This window comes from Coregonus clupeaformis, chromosome 11 (assembly GCF_020615455.1).
Source record: "Coregonus clupeaformis isolate EN_2021a chromosome 11, ASM2061545v1, whole genome shotgun sequence".
Classification (NCBI taxonomy): domain Eukaryota; kingdom Metazoa; phylum Chordata; class Actinopteri; order Salmoniformes; family Salmonidae; genus Coregonus; species Coregonus clupeaformis.
Genome location: NC_059202.1, coordinates 15085946 through 15105794, shown reverse-complemented (window position 1 = coordinate 15105794; position 19849 = coordinate 15085946). Strand labels below are relative to the sequence as shown.

Below are 19849 nucleotides of genomic sequence, written 5' to 3'. Positions count from 1 at the left end.
GTTATACAGGGTTTTTGGAAAATAAGGTCTGTGGTAAACACAGGCATAGGAGATCTTATATGTTTTGTTCTATGAGAATCTTCATCACCTGATGTCACTTTTTGTGATTTTTTATCATTTATGTAATCAAAACAAGCACATAAAGGCTTCTTATTTCATAAAGGTCATGTTACCTGACTGATATTATCTCATAGAATAAAACGTATAAAGATCTCCTAAACCTGTGTTAATCTCAGACCTTATTTTCGGCATTTATCCCAAAACCCCATTCTTTCCCCATTAACTTCCCCCATAGGAATGGCTGAACAAACCAGAGGTAAAAAAAAACTAACTCATTTCTGGTTCCCTTTCAGTCTGTCAAATCGGTATAACATACTATGGGGAGTCAACGACCAATCCTATTCACCTGAAGCACACCGAAATCATGCCTAACGGCCCAATGGATGCCGAGCACGCCTTCGGAATCCCCACCTTCCTGGCTATAATAACTGGGGTTGCATCCATTTCCTAAATTCTTCGCTCTTCAGCTCGCCTGAAGGAAGAATGTGTCACACAATTTACTAACTTTTCAAGCACATGAAGGCTACGAGATTCGGCTCAGACTTAGGCGTCTGTTAGTGAGGAGAGAGTACTCATCCCCCTAGATGTTGTGAGTTTTGGGTCTTGGTATCGGTTTTTGTGTTTGCTAAAAACGATCTACTTTCTGCTCTGCTTGTGTAGCCAGTGCTTTCTTGCTTGAGAAAGATGGCCAGTGGTAAGAGTAAGTTCAAAACGGCTAACCAGACGACCATGTCCTATGGCATGTTGTTTCACAATGAAAATTAAAGATACTGACGAGTGCTGTGTTGTTGCCTGGGGTGGAAACACGCTCAGTTTGCCTTGGCGCAGACCAGTTCGTCTGACCATTGTCTCCGGCTTGGTTCAACTTCCTTTGGGTGTCGGGCTGACATTGTGAGGAATATTGGTGGTTGATAGGGGTGTCATCCCAGCCGAGTGAGGCTCATTACGGTTTCTCTGGCAGAGTTCAGAGTCCGGATTCCGGGGATGATATACTATCCCCGATTGGCTCTGGAAGGTTTTCAGAGTGTGAATAGAATGACATCAGTCCCGGTTAGCCTGAAACCCTGGCTTTGGATTCAGTGGGGGAGAATGAACCATTGGTGGTGAATGCGCCTTTGATGGCATTTTCTCCCCCACAGCGGAGTTCCTCCAGGTTTGGGGGAAGGTATTTACCTGGAAGGTATTTACCAGCGTTGATGCGCTGCTTACCCCTCTTTAAAGATTTTGCAGAGGAGTGGCAAGTTACTTAGCTCCTGAGGCTAACAAGGGGGCTAATAATATCACAGTGCTTCCAAATAAAAGCTCGGGATTCCTGAGAGGGACAAGCGGATGTATCTGGATGAGCCAATTTCGCCAACAAGGGGCCCTTGTATTTATTGTGGCAACAGCGCTCCCAAGTAGCTTGGTCAATGAGGGCAAGTTACTGGATGCCGATGAACCTGGTGTTCCGTCCAGTGGCAGGGATGCGCAGTTTCACCATGGGTGATGAGGACGGTGACTAGGGGGAACGGTATGCAGTTCGCTGTCCATCCTCCTCCTTTTCATGGCATCATTACGTCAATGGTCCCCAAGGTCTTAGCGCCTGTGTTGAGAGGAGATTTCTTCTCTCCTTCAAAAGCAGGCTATTTGGATGGTCCCTGTGTCAGAAGTACAGAGCCGTTGGTACAGCCAGTACTTCTTGGTTCCCAAGAACGATGGAACGTTGCGACCCATCCTGGACTTGCATGTTTTAAACAAGCACCTCAAGGTTGCAAGTTCAAAATGCTCACACTTCGCCGGCTATTGCAGTCGGTGCGTCCCAGCGATTGGTTCACGTCCATAGATCTGAAGGATGCATATTTTCATGTGCTACTATATTTTCTATGGTGGTGGAGGCGGTTTTGGCACCGTTGCGGTGCCAGGGGATCAGAGTTGTTTGACACCCCGGCTCAGCGCATTCAGTTTCTGGGCCTCGTTCTGGGCTCGGTTCTGAATCATGCGTTTTTGTCCCAACAGAAGGGGGGTCGCTGTCTGGCATGGTTTCAGTTGGGGCACTCGTTTGTGCCTGTGGTTTTGGGGTCTGACGGTCTCTATGATATGAGTTGATGCGTCCGTTTCAGCACTGGGTGATTGCTACGCGTCTGGACACTGTCATCAGTCGCTCAAGGTATCCCCTTCGTGCCTAAGGGTGTTGGCTCCTTGGAGAGACCCGCGACTACTATTGCAAAGGGTTTTCATGGGCCGGGTAGTGTCCCGCAGGGTGATCATGACAGACACATCCTTACTGGGATGGGGAGCGCTGTGTGTGGGCAACTCAGAAAGAGGGATTTGGTCAACACCGCAAAGGGAGCTGCATATCAATTACCTAGAGCTATTGACTGTTCTGCTAGCGCTGATGCTAGCAAAGGGCCAGCATGTGTTGGTAAGGTTCGACAACAGGACGGTGGTGGAGTACATCAACAGGCAGGGAAGGACGCGGTCTCTCTCTCTCCTAAACCTGGCCCATTATCTGTTCATATGGAGTAGTGCGCATTTCCTGTTGCTTAGGGCGATGTATCTTCGCAGATCTCTCAACGTGGGTGCGTATCTACTTTCCAGTGAGGGTCCTATCTCTACGGAGTGGAGACTGCACCTCTTGGTGGTGGCCCAGATATGGCATGGCCGACGTAGATCTTATGCATTACAAAAAAACGCTCATTGTCATCTGTTCTTCTCAGTAAGGGATGTGGGCGCTCCGTTGGGAACGGACGCGTTGGTGTATCAGTGGCCTCGGACCCTGCTCTATGCATTTCTCCAGTGGACCTGATTTAGGCCACCGTGGAGAGGGTCTGTTAGGAGGGTCTGTCGTTGATTTTTGTGGCTTCCCGTTGGCCCAGACAACCCTGGTTCCCGGAGATCATCCGCCTGTTGGGTGGGCACCTGTGGGGGGGTTCTGTGTCGTCAGGTTCTATTGTCCCAGACACACGGGAGAATTTGGCACACACGACCGCAGATAATGGGATCTGTGAGTTTGGCCCCTGAAAGGTTGAATTTGACGGCTAGTGGTATACATATACAGTGGGTAGAACAAGTATTTGATACACTGCCGATTTTGCAGGTTTTCCTACTTACAAAGCATGTAGAGGTCTGTAATTTTTTATCATAGGTACACTTCAACTGTGAGAGACGGAATCTAAAACAAAAATCCAGAAAATCACATTGTATGATTTTTAAGTAATTAATTTGCATTTTATTGCATGACATAAGTATTTGATCACCTACCAACCAGTAAGAATTCCAGCTCTCACAGACATGTTAGTTTTTCTTTAAGAAGCCCTCCTGTTCTCCACTCATTACCTGTATTAACTGCACCTGTTTGAACTCGTTACTTGTATAAAAGACACCTGTCCACACACTCAAACAGACTCCAACCTCTCCACAATGGCCAAGACCAGAGAGCTGTGTAAGGACATCAGGGATAAAATTGTAGACCTGCACAAGGCTGGGATGGGCTACAGGACAATAGGCAAGCAGCTTGGTGAGAAGGCAACAACTGTTGGCGCAATTATTAGAAAATGGAAGAAGTTCAAGATGACGGTCAATCACCCTTGGTCTGGGGCTCCATTCAAGATCTCACCTCGTGGGGCATCAATGATCATGAGGAAGGTGAGGGATCAGCCCAGAACTACACGGCAGGACCTGGTCAATGACATGAAGAGAGCTGGGACCACAGTCTCAAAGAAAACCATTAGTAACACACTACGCCGTCATGGATTAAAATCCTGCAGCGCATGCAAGGTCCCCCTGCTCAAGCCAGTGCATGTCCAGGCCCGTCTGAAGTTTGCCAATGACCATCTGGATGATCCAGAGGAGGAATGGGAGAAGGTCATGTGGTCTGATGAGACAAAAATAGAGCTTTTTGGTCTAAACTCCACTCGCCGTGTTTGGAGGAAGAAGGAGGATGAGTACAACCCAAAGAACACCATCCCAACCGTGAAGCATGGAGGTGGAAACATCATTCTTTGGGGATGCTTTTCTGCAAAGGGGACAGGACGACTGCACCATATTGAGGGGAGGATGGATGGGGCCATGTATCGCGAGATCTTGGCCAACAACCTCCTTCCCTCAGTAAGAGCATTGAAGATGGGTCGTGGCTGGGTCTTCCAGCATGACAATGACCCGAAACACACAGCCAGGGCAACTAAGGAGTGGCTCCGTAAGAAGCATCTCAAGGTCCTGGAATGGCCTAGCCAGTCTCCAGACCTGAACCCAATGGAAAATCTTTGGAAGGAGCTTAAAGTCCGTATTGCCCAGCAACAGCCCCGAAACCTGAAGGATCTGGAGAAGGTCTGTATGGAGGAGTGGGCCAAAATCCCTGCTGCAGTGTGTGCAAACCTGGTCAAGACCTACAGGAAACGTATGATCTCTGTAATTGCAAACAAAGGTTTCTGTACCAAATATTAAGTTCTGCTTTTCTGATGTATCAAATACTTACGTCATGCAATAAAATGCAAATTAATTACTTAAAAAATCATACAATGTGATTTTCTGGATTTTTGTTTTAGATTCCGTCTCTCATAGTTGAAGTGTACCTATGATAAAAATTACAGACCTCTACATGCTTTGTAAGTAGGAAAACCTGCAAAATCGGCAGTGTATCAAATACTTGTTCTCCCCACTGTAAGTGGTGCGTGTTTGAGGGTCGGTGTCAGGTTAAAGGAGTTTTTTTTTCTTCAGAGCTCTTTGATGGACATATGATGTTCTTGCAAGAGCTTTTTTAACATTGAATATGGTTTATATGGCAGCCATCTCGGTTTGTTATGTAGGGATCGACAGCTCTACCTCTGGATCTCATCATCTGGTGGTGCGGTTCCTGAAAGGTGTGCATCGGCTCAGACCAGTGTCTAAGCCTATGGCACCGACCTGGGACCTGACTTTAATCCTGGACACTCTGTGAGAGCCTCCGTTTGATCAATTAGTCTGTGGACCTGAAGGTCCTTTCCTACAAGACTGCCCTGCTCATGGCCTTGGCGTAGCCAAGCGCGTTGCGGATCTCCATGCGCTATCAGTAAACCCTTCCTGTTTGGAGTTCGCACCTGGCAACTCCAAAGTGATGTTATGTCCTAATGCAGCTTTTGCTCCAAAGATTATGCCTCTTACAGGTCCCTGGCTTTCGAGCTGTTCCCTTTCTCACCTCCTCCGTTTGCGTCCAGTGAACAACGGACGTTGCATGGCTTGTGTCCGGTGAGCGCTTTACGCATGTATAAGGATAGGACCAAGGATATCTGCATAAAAAAAATCAATTTTAGAATAAGGCTTTACGTAACAAAATGTGAAAAAAATCAAGGGGTCTGAATACTTTCCGAAGGCACTGTGTATATATATATATTACATTTACATTTACATTTTAGTCATTTAGCAGACGCTCTTATCCAGAGCGACTTACATATATATATTTTTTTTATATACACTACCGTTCAAAAGTTTGAAGTCACTTAGAAATGTCCTTGTTTGAAATAAAATAATGTTTTTTGTCCATTAAAATAACACCAAATTGATCAGAAATACAGTGTAGACATTGCTAATGTTGTAAATGGCTATTGTAGCTGGAAACGGCAGATTTTTTGTGGAATATCTATATAGGCGTACAGAGGCCCATTATCAGCAACCATCAGTCCTGTGTTCCAATGGCACGTTGTGTTTGCTAATCCAAGTTTATCATTTTAAAAGGCTAATGGATCATTAGAAAACCCTTTTGCAATTATGTTAGCACAGCTGACAAAGAAAACGCCATATCTCAGACTGGCCAATAAAAATAAAATATTAAGATGGGCAGTCTGAGATATGGCTTTTTCTTTGAAACTCTGCCTAGAAGGTCAGCATCCCGGAGTCGCCTCTTCACCGTTGACGTTGACACTGGTGTTTTGCGGGTACTATTTAATGAAGCTGCCAGTTGAGGACCTGTGAGGCATCGGTTTCTCAAACTAGACACTAATGTATTTGTCCTCTTGCTCAATTGTGCACTCTTTCTATTCTGGTTAGAGCTAGTTTGCGCTGTTCTGTGAAGGGAGTAGTACACAGCGTTGTACGAGATCTTCAGTTTGTTGGCAATTTCTCGCATGGAATAGCCTTCATTTCTCAGAACAAGAATAGACTGACGAGTTTCAGAAGAAAGTTATTTGTTTCTGGCCATTTTGAGCCTGTAATCGAACCTACAATTGCTGAAGCTCCAGATACTCAACAAGTCTCAAGAAGGCCAGTTTTATTGCTTCTTTAAATCAGCACAACAGTTTTCAGCTGTGCTAACATAATTGCAAAAGGGTTTTCTAATGATCAATTAGCCTTTTAAAATGTAAAAAATAAATGTTTTAAAGTAAGGACTTCATGCAAAGTGAGGATGCGCCAACAGAGACATATGATATTAAGAAACAGTCATGGAAGTGTCATATTTAAGAATATTTTGATTGGTTTCATTTCATGCATGTCCCTCATCATGATAAAATGTGGGTTATTTCTTCAAGACAGTCTTTTGTTCAACATTTTCCCATGGCAGGCAGTAGGAAGGAAAGATGGATCCCCAGAGTCTGATTTCTTCTCAAATCCAATGTATTAATCCCTCTAATGACAGAGATAAAGACACAGCGGACAATGTGGACAGGATCAAGGCGTGTCACTTCATTGATCTGTCTGTTCTTAATGATTCAGTTATGTTAAAGGCAAAGCTATTGAGCACAGTCACATTGGCTTGAAACAATTATGTATGTAAACCCTGGATTGCTGATGCTATGCATTGGTCATTGTGAGGCTTTTAAGCCATCAGTCCTCCATAGGAATTCTACAGTATTTCAATTACATTTTTCAAGGACAAAATTACATGTATTTAAGTATTTTTCTGTTGTAATGGGGACCGTAACATTAGTAATCTCAAAATTATACTTTAAGGAAAATGTTCTCAGACATTTTATGTTTAGCACACCTATGCATTAAGGTGTCTGTAATAGAGAAATGTGGTAAAAATTAATGTAGACATTAACAAATGCATTTCTATAGCTTCCAAAATATTTGACAAGATGGAAGTGCGGTGGCTTCAACACACCGCCTCCTAACAGTCATCTAGTGTATATATAAATCATTGGTTCAGACATGCTTTTATGTCTTCTATTAGCAATGTATTTGTCAACAGAATAGGAGGCATTCTTTCAAGCAAAGCTTTGGCCATATCAAAGAAACACACATACAGTGGGGAAAAAATGTATTTAGTCAGCCACCAATTGTGCAAGTTCTCCCACTTAAAAAGATGAGAGAGGCCTGTAATTTTCATCATAGGTACACGTCAACTATGACAGACAAATTGAGGAAAAAGATTCCAGAAAATCAAATTGTAGGATTTTTAATGAATTTATTTGCAAATTATGGTGGAAAATAAGTATTTGGTCACCTACAAACAAGCAAGATTTCTGGCTCTCACAGACCTGTAACTTCTTCTTTAAGAGGCTCCTCTGTCCTCCACTCGTTACCTGTATTAATGGCACCTGTTTGAACTTGTTATCAGTATAAAAGACACCTGTCCACAACCTCAAACAGTCACACTCCAAACTCCACTATGGCTAAGACCAAAGAGCTGTCAAAGGACACCAGAAACAAAATTGTAGACCTGCACCAGGCTGGGAAGACTGAATCTGCAATAGGTAAGCAGCTTGGTTTGAAGAAATCAACTGTGGGAGCAATTATTAGGAAATGGAAGACATACAAGACCACTGATAATCTCCCTCGATCTGGGGCTCCACGCAAGATCTCACCCCGTGGGGTCAAAATGATCACAAGATCGGTGAGCAAAAATCCCAGAACCACAAGGGGGGACCTAGTGAATGACCTGCAGAGAGCTGGGACCAAAGTAACAAAGCCTACCATCAGTAACACACTACGCCGCCAGGGACTCAAATCCTGCAGTGCCAGACGTGTCCCCCTGCTTAAGCCAGTACATGTCCAGGCCCGTCTGAAGTTTGCTAGAGTGCATTTGGATGATCCAGAAAAGGATTGGGAGAATGTCAGATGAAACGAAAATAGAACTTTTTGATAAAAACTCAACTCGTCGTGTTTGGAGGACAAAGAATGCTGAGTTGCATCCAAAGAACACCATACCTACTGTGAAGCATGGGGGTGGAAACATCATGCTTTGTGGCTGTTTTTCTGCAAAGGGACCAGGACGACTGATCCGTGTAAAGGAAAGAATGAATGGGGCCATGTATCGTGAGATTTTGAGTGAAAACCTCCTTCCATCAGCAAGGGCATTGAAGATGAAACGTGGCTGGGTCTTTCAGCATGACAATGATCCCAAACACACCGCCCGGGCAACGAAGTAGTGGCTTCGTAAGAAGCATTTCAAGGTCCTGGAGTGGTCTAGCCAGTCTCCTTATCTCAAACCCATAGAAAATCTTTGGAGGGAGTTGAAAGTCCGTGTTGCCCAGCGACAGCCCCAAAACATCACTGCTCTAGAGGAGATTTGCATGGAGGAATGGGCCAAAATACCAGCAACAGTGTGTGAAAACCTTGTGAAGACTTACAGAAAACGTTTGACTTGTGTCATTGCCAACAAAGGGTATATAACAAAGTATTGAGAAACTTTTGTTATTGACCAAATACTTATTTTCCACCATAATTTGCAAATAAATTCATTAAAAATCCTACAATGTGATTTTCTCGATTTTTTTCCCTCATTTTGTCTGTCATAGTTGACGTGTACCTATGATGAAAATTACAGGCCTCTCTCATCTTTTTAAGTGGGAGAACTTGCACAATTGGTGGCTGACTAAATACTTTTTTCCCCCACTGTAAGTACTACATTCGTGGACCTTCGACATACATGATTGCACTTGCTGTTACTGCATAAAGCTCTACAAATGCTATTGCAATGGTTGAATCACAGCCTTGGAAGCTTATATTAAATTGCTTCTAGTTGTCACTGTTAGTCATCCATTTGAGTTGTCTCCTTCTGAATGAGCTCCACAGTGACAACGTATTTAGCGGTGGGGCTGTAGCAGCGGGAATGCACATTGTGTGTATACGAGGAGTTGTGGGACCTCATAGCGATCTTTCTGCTCCGTGGGATGCGCTGGGTGATGACAGAGGTGTAGGACTGGCCCAGTATCATCCTCTGCTGTTGGGGAATCTGCTGCAGGACCCTCTGCTTGAGGAGCCGGGCCTCATCAGAGATATTGAGCTCCCTGTCCTTCTCATCCCCAGCACTGCAGCCAGGCTCGGAACCCTTGGAGGAGTATAACGCTGGAATCTGTGTCCAAAGAAAACAATACCATAATAGCAATTCATCCAAGTAATTAGGACTAGCTCTAAATCGCTTTCATCTTAATCATTACTTGTTTGGCTATTGTCTACCACAGGGGTGATTTAATGAGCGTCACAGACTTAATTGAATTCATGGCAAGGTCTGTGTGTCACCCCTACAAGGCCATCTTCAAAATAACTTGCTATTGCGTATTTGAGACACGTGTCATCTGGGCCTGCAGCTAATCAGAATATCAGACAGTGTTTTCCAAGAAAAGCCAGCAGGATTTTTCCTCTGTGTGGGACTATTCCAGCTAGAGCTGCTTGCTATTTGTTCAGGGAAACAGGAGCTGTATGATGGCAGAGAGAAATGGAATGACATTCTGATTGATCCATTACATTTCATTAGGAGGCTATTTGAACTAAACAGGCCAAACAGACTCTGGTATGATCTATGAAGGGCAGAATGCATGCAGGCCTTTTCATGTGCCGACATTAACCAGAAGGCATCTCACCATCTTCAGGGAAATCTGAATCTTAACTTAAAGAGTCTTCAGAAAGTATTAATACCCCTGGACTTATTCTACATTTTGTTGTGCTACAGCCTGAATTCAAAATGGATTAACAATACCTTACAATGGACCCTGTGTAGCTCAGTTGGTAGAGCATGGCGCTTGCAACGCCAGGGTTGTGGGTTCGATTCCCACGGGGGGCCAGTATGATATTATTATTTTTTTATGTATGCACTCACTAGCTGAAAGTCGCTCTGGATAAGAGTGTCTGCTAAAATGACTAACATTTTCAAAAATATATATGACAAAGTGAACACGTTTTTATACATTTTTATAAGTGTATTTGTTATGATGTCTTTTCATGATGGTGGGATGAAGGTTACATTTATGAGATAAGTGACTCTTGGTGCCGCACAGTCTGAATACCAAGGATGCCATTATGCCGAGGGAGCTTACTGAGGTTTATCTTAGAATGATTGATGGACATGATATACTGACTTGGGGTACAAGGTAATAACATCAAGAAGGGAGTGCCAAATGATGGTTGTTGAAGAAACGTGTCACATGAGGTATATAAACTGAGAGGTTTTCTTTGTTCAGTAGTTGGGATGGCAAGAGGCAGAGCATGCTCCTTTTGTTAGATGAACCCGGTACCGAATATTAAATATTTGCATGAACTCTCCATCTAAGTGTTAAATATCTTCTTGCATCATGAATTACTTTATACCCGAGAAACTCATCATAACAGTATTGAAAACGAAATTCAGTACGATTGCATTTACATAAGTTTTCACACCCCTGAGTTAATACATGTTAAAATCACCTTTGGCAGCGATTACAACTAAGTCTAAGAGCTTTGCACACTTGGATTGTACAATATTTTCACATTCTTAAAACAATTATTCAAGCTCTGTCAAGTTGGTTGTTGATCATTGCTAGACAGCCATTTTCAAGTCTAGCCATACATTTTCAAGCCGATTTTAGTCAAAACTGTACCTAGGCTAAGCAACACCAGTGTACATTTGGCCTTGTGTTTTAGGTTATTGTCCTGCTGAAAAGTTGAATTTGTCTCCCAGTGTCTGTTGGAAAGCAGACAAACAGGTTTTCATCTAGGATTTTGCCTGTGTTTAGCTCTATTCCGTTTCTTTTATCCTAAAATACTCTCTAGTCCTTGCCGATGACAAGCATACCTATAACATGATGCAGCCACCACCATGTTTGAAAATATAAAGCGTGGTACTCAGTGATGTGTTGGATTTGCCCCAAACATAATGCTTTGTATACAGCACATAATGTTAATTTCTTTGCCGCATTTTTTTCAGTTTTACTTTAGTGCCTTATTGGAATATTATTTATTCTGTACAGGCTTTCTTCTTTTCACTTTGTCATTTAGGTTAGTACTGTGGAGTAACTACAATGTTGTTGATCCAGCCTCAGAAATGAGTTAGTCATTCAAAAATAATGTTAAACACTTATTGCACACAAAAGGAGTCCATGCAACTTGTGTGACTTGTTAAGAAAATGTGTAATCCTGAACTTATTTAGTCTGGCCATTACAAAGGGGTTTAATACTTATTGACACAAGACATTTCAGCTTTTCTTTTTAAATTAATTTATAAAAAATTCTAAAACATAATTCCACTTTGACATTATGGTGTATTGTGTGTAGGCCAGTGACAAAAAAATATATATTTTTTAATAAATGTAATCTATTTTAAATTCAGGCTGTAACACAACTAAATGTGGCAAAAGTTAAGGGGAGTGAATATTTTCGATCCTATATAGTCTGTTTAAGGTTCACAAATCAACCACATTAACACCTATCCTTTCAGGTATTGGCTCCCTAACACAAAAACTGTCTCGTTATGTGGACTTTCACATTTATCCATTAGTCAAACAGTTGCCATCTTATTTAAAAGACACCACAGATTTTCGAAATAAACTACAAAATATACCAGTTATTAGTGAAGGAGATTGGTTAGTCACTCTTGATGTCTCATCGCTACATACCAATATCGCAAATGATGGAGGTTTGGAGGCCCTCAAATTCTTCCTCAACAACCACTTAAGCGATGTGCCTACACATTATATATAATTGAGCTTGCACAACTACTGCTTACTAAAACAAAAAAATCTTATTTGATCAATATCCAAAACTATTTATTGGGAAATTCGAATTGGATTTTATTTATGATAATAATCCTTACAAAGATCATGTTATATATTGGACTCGCTATATAGACGATTGCTTTATGATGTGGACAGGTTCCAAAATTAAATGAATTTCTTAATTACATTAACAATCAATTTCCTTCACTATGGAAAATAACTCTATACATTTCTTAGATGTACTTGATACATCTAAGAAACCTACAGACCTACAGATAAAAATACTATAGATTGACAGCTGATAGTTATCACCCTCTCCCCCTAAAAAGGGGGAAGTTTACCAGTAAGCCAACTTCATAGACTGTGTCGCAACTGTGTGACAGAGGAAGAATATGATAGACAATCAAATTCTCTCCTTGAGCGATTTCGCTTGAGAGGATACCCCAATACCTGGCTTGATAAAGCTCAAAAACAAGTTGAAAGCTTGAACAGAAGCCAGTTACTTAATAAATCCCAACAAAAACAGAAAAACTATTTTCTGTAAACTACAGTGGCTTAGGAAAGTATTCCGATCCCTTGATTTTTCCACATTTTGTTAAGTTACAGCCTTATTCTAAAATGGATAAAATATAACATTTTCCTCATCAATCTACACACAATACCCCACAATGACGAAGCGAAAACAGGTTTAGATTTCTTTGCAAATGTATACAAAATAAAAAACAGAAATACCTTATTTACATAAGTATTCAGACCCTTTGCTATGAGGCTCAAAATTGCATTCAGGTACATCCCGTTTCCGTTGATCATCCTTGAGATGTTTCTACAACTTGATTTGAGTCCATCTGTGGTAAATTAAATTGATTGGACATAATTTGGAAAGGCACACACACCTGTCTATATAAGGTCCCACAGTTGACAGTGCATGTCAGAGCAAAAACCAAGCCATGTGGTCGAAGGAATTGCCCGTAGAGCTCCGAGACAGGATTGTGTCGAGTCACAGATCTGGGGAAGGGTACCAAACAATGTCTGCAGCATTGAAGGGCCCCAATAACACAGTGGCCTCCATCATTCTTAAATGGAAGAAGTTTGGAACCACCAAGACTCTTCCTAGAGCTGGCCGCCTGGCCAAACTGAGCAATCAGGGGAGAAGGGCCTTGGTCAGGGAGGTGACCAAGAACCCGATGGTCACTCTGACAGAGCTCCAAAGTTCCTCTGTAGAGATGGGAGAACCTTCCAGAAGGACAACCATCTCCGTAGCACTCCACCAATCAGGCCTTTATGGTAGAGTGGCCAGACGGAAGCCACTCCTAAGTAAAAGGCACGACAGCCCGCTTGGAGTTTGCCAAAAGGCACCTAAAGACTCTCAGAACATAAGAAACAAGATTATCTGGTCTGATGAAACCAAGATTGAACTCTTTGGCCTGAATGCCAAGCGTCACATCTGGAGGAAACCTGGCACCATTCCTACGGTGAAGCATAGTGGTGGCGGCATCATGCTTTGGGGATATTTTTCAGCGGCAGGGACTGTGAGACTAGTCAGGATCGAGGGAAAGTTGAACGGAGCAAAGTACAGAGAGATCCTTATGAAAACCTGCTCCAGAGCGGTCAGGACCTCAGACTGGGGCGAAGGTTCACCTTCCAACAGGACAACGACCCTAAGCACACAACCAAGACAACGCAGGAGTGGCTTTGGGACAAGTCTCTGAATATCCTTTAGTGGCCCAGCCAGAGCCCGGAGTTGAATCCGATCGAACATCTCTGGAGGGACCTGAAAATAGCTGTGCAGAAACGCTCCCCATCCAACCTGACAGAGCTTGAGAGGATCTGCAGAGAAGAATGGAGGTGTGCCAAGCTTATAGCATCATACCCAAGAAGACTCAAGGCTGTAATCGCTGCCAAAGTTGCTTCAACAAAGTACTGAGTAAAGGGTCTGAATACTTATGTAAATGTAACATTTCAGTTTTATAAAACCAGTTTTTGCTTTGTCATTATGGGGTGTTGTGTGTAGATTGATGAGAGACAAAAACAATTTAATCAATTTTAGAATAAGGCTGTAACGTAACAAAATGTGGAAAAAGTCAAGGGGTCTGAATACTTTGCAAATGCACCGTAGATACTTGCTTTCAATGATAGCCGTAAATGGCATCAAGTCTATTGTCAATAAACATTGGCACATATTATCATCAGACTCCTCTTTAAATTCTGCTTTCCAGAATCCACCTTTATTCACCTATAAACGATCAAGAAATCTATCAAACACATTAGTTAAATCAGATGTGGTCATAGAGAGAAGAGGCATTCATAAAAGGATGCTTCCCTTGTAGATATTGTACCTCTTGTAGCACCATAAGGAAATGTTCTAACTTTGTATACCTTCAGACATCTAGGACCTATGAGATAAAGTCCTGTATAACTTGCACTACTAAAAATTAGTTATTTATATGTTGGTGTTCTTGTAATAAGATTTATATTGGAAAAACATTCCACGCCTTGAAAGGACGTCTTGGAAAACATAAATCCACTATTAGACGTAAAGATATCACCTCGCCAGTTGTAAGACACTTTATAGAACAAAATAGTTATATTAATGAATTACATTGCGTCGGCATTGAAAAAGTTCATCCACCACATAGAGAAGGTGACTATGACAACAAATTACTCCAAAGAGAAGTGTTGTGTATATATAAATTAAATTCTGTATCTCCACACGGTTTAAACAAAGAATTAGATTTCACCTTCTTCCTATAAGCCACATTTATACTGTTATACAAGAACACTGTCCATATCAGATTTTGCATATCGTTTCTGAGTTGGCCCCACATATTTATGAACGGCTTTGCCTGATGTCCTATGTTGTGGGCTCTCTCATGAATTGATGTGATGTATTTAGGTGAGCGGACACCTGGGGCGACTGATTTGTGAGTTGCCCTTCATGCCTGCTCCCATACCCTATAATTCTGTATCTTTTTGTGACTCATTTGTATACAGGTAGACCAGAGGGGCCATGTCCCTGATTGGCAGATGAGTGGCAACCCTGATTAGAAGCACCTGCTGCTCATCTGTTGTTCATTACAAATGCTGTTTTGAATTAAAGAAAATTGTACCTACACACTGAAGAAGGCTGTAAAGCTGCAACGTCTGTGTACGCTATCCCTGATGCAGTAAAACATTTAAAACATTGAATAATGAAGTAAGCTTTATGCAACATCTTTTTGAGTTCGAACCTATTACACCTCTTTGTTTGTCTGAATACTTTCTGAAGGCACTGTACATCAATGTCAAGTCTTGCGTCATCTGAAATTTCTAAAGAATTATGACCCTATGTACATACCCAGTAAAGGCATGATAAAATATGACATATCACTGTCAAGCTGGCCTGGCACATGGTACATATTTGGATTAGATAAGTGCTGTCTTTTGTAATTAAATAAAAATTTACTTGGTTGTACATTTTCTGTTCCACAGCTGACACAAAGCATCTAGTTCTGACTGTGTTGTGTCTGTGTTGAGTTCGTGTTGAGTTTTTGGTCACCTGTTCGCTCCACAGATTTAGAGGGTCAATGGCAATGTCACAGGAGGTAAATGGGTATTTTCTCCATGCTTGTCGTCATAGCACATTTTCCTAAGCCACAGCTGATCAATTCCCTCAGACAATAAATTCCCTCAGACAATAAAATTTGACAAAAAAATATAATAGAGGGTGGAATTTATGAGTGAGTGTGTAAATGTGCCATTGAGACAACATTGAGGTTACTCACAATCCTCCAATACAGGAGCCATACAGTGTAAAAAAATAAATAACTACCGTCTAACCACTAGCTAGATGAACCTCTTAGCTAAGAGATTAGTGCATTCTCAAAATTCTAGGGTTAAAAAAAAATATTACTTTAATATGTATAACATTATATAACAGACTAGCCAGAGGTTTATTAGGCCACATCTCATAGAGTGCAATCAAAATTCCCTGCTGAGTCCAACATTAAAGCATTGTATGCCAACCTGTCCTGACAGTGATTTTCAATCTCCCAATAAAGGAGTTACGATGGTCAGCAGGGGGTCTGGAATGTGTGAACTATAAAACTGTTAAGGCTAAGTGGACCTTTTTGCTAAAGAAAAACCTGAAGAAATGTGTTAATTGTTCAAAAATGCCAGCGATCCAATATCCCTTTGCAATTCCTGAACTCCCCAGCAGAGTATTAAGGCCCCCTGCAGACATGCTCTCCTCAAGTGCACTGGCTGCACACCCACTATGACCTTCCTATTCTGGCCAGGCAGTCAGACAGTCTGACACTGAGGGTGCTGGTACCCATAATCCTCCTCCCCTCCCTTTCTGCTGCTTAGGGGTGAAAATTCACTATGCAGAGTACTTTCACTGCTAGTCCATTTATTTCAGTAACACTGCATGATTTCATGAATTGTTCCCACTTGCGCCGCTGAATAGCTAGCTTTTCACATTGCGTCACTGGTAAGATGCTTCGGTAGGGTGGTCACATGTTAGCAAAGCAGAGGTCCTGGGTTCGAGCCTCAGTGTGAGCTGAATCAGGAGGAAGCGGTACTCGCTAAGCAAGCACCATGACAATCTTTACACTGGCAGTCCTTTTTGTCTAGCATCAATCAAGATAAAAAGAAAAGATTCCACTCGTTTGGGTTTCAGTTATTCTGTTTCTTGCGAAATAATCTAAGCTTTCTCTTAGTCAGGTGACAGGAGGCCTCTGGTCTGGAGCTGTCTGTCAGTGAGCGTTACACTGTATTGTGACATCTCTGTAAGCCATCTCTCTCTGCACAGGTTGATAAATGAGGGCTTTTACACAGGCAGCAGAACACACGGCAGGGTCAGGCCTCTGCCTGGCTGCACTGCACAGAGATCTGAGGAGATTACACATGCACACACACTCATGCACATATGTCCGCACACACACACGCATGCGCAGTCGTGCACACACACACGTGCACACAACTCTTGCGTAAGTAGTAAATGACAAGAGACCTGGCTTTGACCATGAAATCCTTTCCCTCTGATCACATTACCTACCAAAACTACTTAAAAAGACAATGATGTGTTTAAATGTAGTCAGCTATTTGTCCTGATACTGTGAATGCAGAGACATATTTCATGGATGGAGATATATATATATATATATATATATATATATATATATATATATATATATATATATATATATATATATATATATATATATATGATATATATATATATTGCTCCATTTTCTTTTCTACATACTTCATATCTGGTTTTAGTCATTTAAGTTTAAACCAATTTTTTTTGGCATCTTGAAAATTATACTTCAAAATAATATAAATATATCTATATCTAGGTTTTAGGGTATTGTCATGCTCCCAGTGTCTGGTGGTAATCAGACTTAACCAGGTTTTCCATTCCACTTATTTTTTATCCTGAAAAACTCCCCAGTCCTTAACGATTGAAAGCATACCCATTACATAATGCAGCCACCACTCTGCTTGGAAATCCTGAGAGTGGTACTCATTAATGTATTGGATTGGATTTGCACCAAATATAACACTTTGTTTTCAGGACAAGAAGTTAAATGCTTTGCCACATTTTTTGCAGTATTACTTTAGTGCCTTGTTGCAAACAGGATGCATGTTTTGGAATATATTTTATTCTGTACAGGCTTCCTTCTGTTCACTCTCAATTAGGTTAGTATTGTGGAGTAACTACAATGTTGTCGATACATCTGCAGTTCTCTTATCACAGCCATTAAACTCTGCGATTGTTTTAAAGTAACCCTTGGCCTCATGGTGAAATCCCTGAGCGGTTTCCTTCCTCTACGGCAACTGAGTTAGGAAGGATGTGTATTGATGCACCATCTAAAGTGTAATTAAAAACTTCACCGTGCTCAAAGGGATATTCAATATCTATTTTTTAAATATATTTACCCATCTACCAATAGATGCCCTTCTTTGTGAGGCATTGGAAAACCTCCCTGGTCTTTGTGGTTGAATCTAAGTCCATACTACTTATTATGTGACTTGTTAAGCAAACTTTTACTCCTGAACTTATTTAGGCTTGACATAACAAAGGAGTTGAATACTTATTGACTCAAGACATTTAAGATGTTCAATTTTAATTAATTTGTTTAAAAGAATTGTACAAAATTATTCCACTTTGACATTATGGGGTATTGTGTGTGTAGGCCAGTAAAAAAAAAAATCAATTTACAATTCAGGCTGAAAAGGACCAACATTTGGAAAAAGTCAATGCGTGTGAATGCTTTCTGAAGGCACTGTATATATATACAGTGGGGAGAACAAGTATTTGATACACTGCCGATTTTGCAGGTTTTCCTACTTACAAATCATGTAGAGGTCTGTAATTTTTATCATAGGTACCCTTCAACTGTGAGAGACGGAATCTAAAACAAAAATCCAGAAAATCACACTGTATGATTTTTAAGTAATTCATTTGCATTTTATTGCATATATACAGTGAGGGAAAAAAGTATTTGATCCCCTGCTGATGTTGTACTTTTGCCCACTGACAAAGAAATGATCAGTCTATAATTTTAATGGTAGGTTTATTTGAACAGTGAGAGACAGAATAACAACAAAAAAATCCAGAAAAACGCATGTCAAAAATGTTATAAATTGATTTGCATTTTAATGAGGGAAATAAGTATTTGACCCCCTCTCAATCAGAAAGATTTCTGGCTCCCAGGTGTCTTTTATACATGTAACGAGGGTTTTCTAATGATCAATTACCATTTTAAAATTATAAACTTGGATTAGCCAACACAACGTGCCATTGGAACACAGGACTGATGGTTGCTGATAATGGGCCTCTGTACACCTATGTAGATATTCCATTACAAATCAGCCGTTTCCAGCTACAATAGCCATTTACAACATTAACAGTGTGTACACTGCATTTCTGATCAATTTGATGTTATTTTAAAAATGGCCAAAAAAATTGCTTTTCTTTCAAAAACAAGGACATTTCTAAGTGACCCCAAACTTTTGAACGGTAGTAGTACAGTATATATATATATATATATATATAGACGATTTAGCCCAACGCTGCTAAATTAATATATAGGGGAAACACTGACATCACTAAATAAGAAGAGTATCTGAAATTAAGCTTTGTTAAGGCTTCTCCAGGGAGGGCATATTCCCTAAGCGTCTATAAAGACACTGCAGATTGTTGATATTATGCCTGTAGTGGGGCCACTCTGAACAAAATGTTCCCTTAGTTTACATACAAAAACTATGAATTAGAAGAAAACATCAAGCACTTGTGCCAGTGGTCAACTGTCCCCATAAACCGGCTCAATTTGGTCTTACGTAGCAAAATTTGAAATTGTGTTTTTTACATAGGATAAAAGTAGAGACTCAGAGCTAGAAAATTGTATACCATACACTACAGTTGAGGAACAATGGGAAAGTAATTCTGCTTTGAAAGTTGATCAACTTGTTACCGCACTTTTGAGAAAATGGTCCTTGAATGTTTTGGTACATTCTGGAGAGCTCCTCGTCTACACCCATTCACCATCGTTCACACCTTTTAAGCTTTAGCCCCACCCATCTCTTTAAGGATTCACATGTGAGGCTATGCACTAAACCACTAAAGATTTCAAGACTAAAGATTGGCTTATACTACGGGTGAGTTTGTAAATTTCATCTGGAGTGCCAGAGGGTGCTCTGGGCGCTCGTAAACTCAGAGCGTTGTCAGATTGGCCGTTAGTAAATTCAGAGCATTTCGCTCTCGGAGCGTTCAGAGCGCACACTGGACTCTCTGGCCGAAAAGTAGGGTTGATTGGAGCATTCTGACCTAACAATAGCAGTCAAGCCCCCAAGCTAACTGGTTAACGTTGGCTAGCTTGCTAGCTACTTCCAGACACAAATGAGAGAACAGCTCACTGACCATTTTACTCGCCCTAGCAGAG

The 19849-nt window shown here is 41.3% G+C and overlaps 1 protein-coding gene across 2 annotated transcripts in view; it reads right to left on the bottom strand.

The window, feature by feature from the left end:
• Positions 1 to 8845: 8845 nt before the first annotated feature.
• Positions 8846 to 19849, bottom strand: part of plin1 (perilipin 1) — a 32590-nt gene continuing 21586 nt past the window's right edge. For both annotated transcript variants that reach the window (XM_041889908.2, XM_041889907.2), the window contains exon 9: positions 8846 to 9307. In XM_041889908.2, coding sequence (XP_041745842.2) covers positions 8984 to 9307 — 324 coding nt within the window. In that variant the 3' untranslated portion in view covers positions 8846 to 8983. The remainder of the gene's footprint in view (positions 9308 to 19849) is intronic.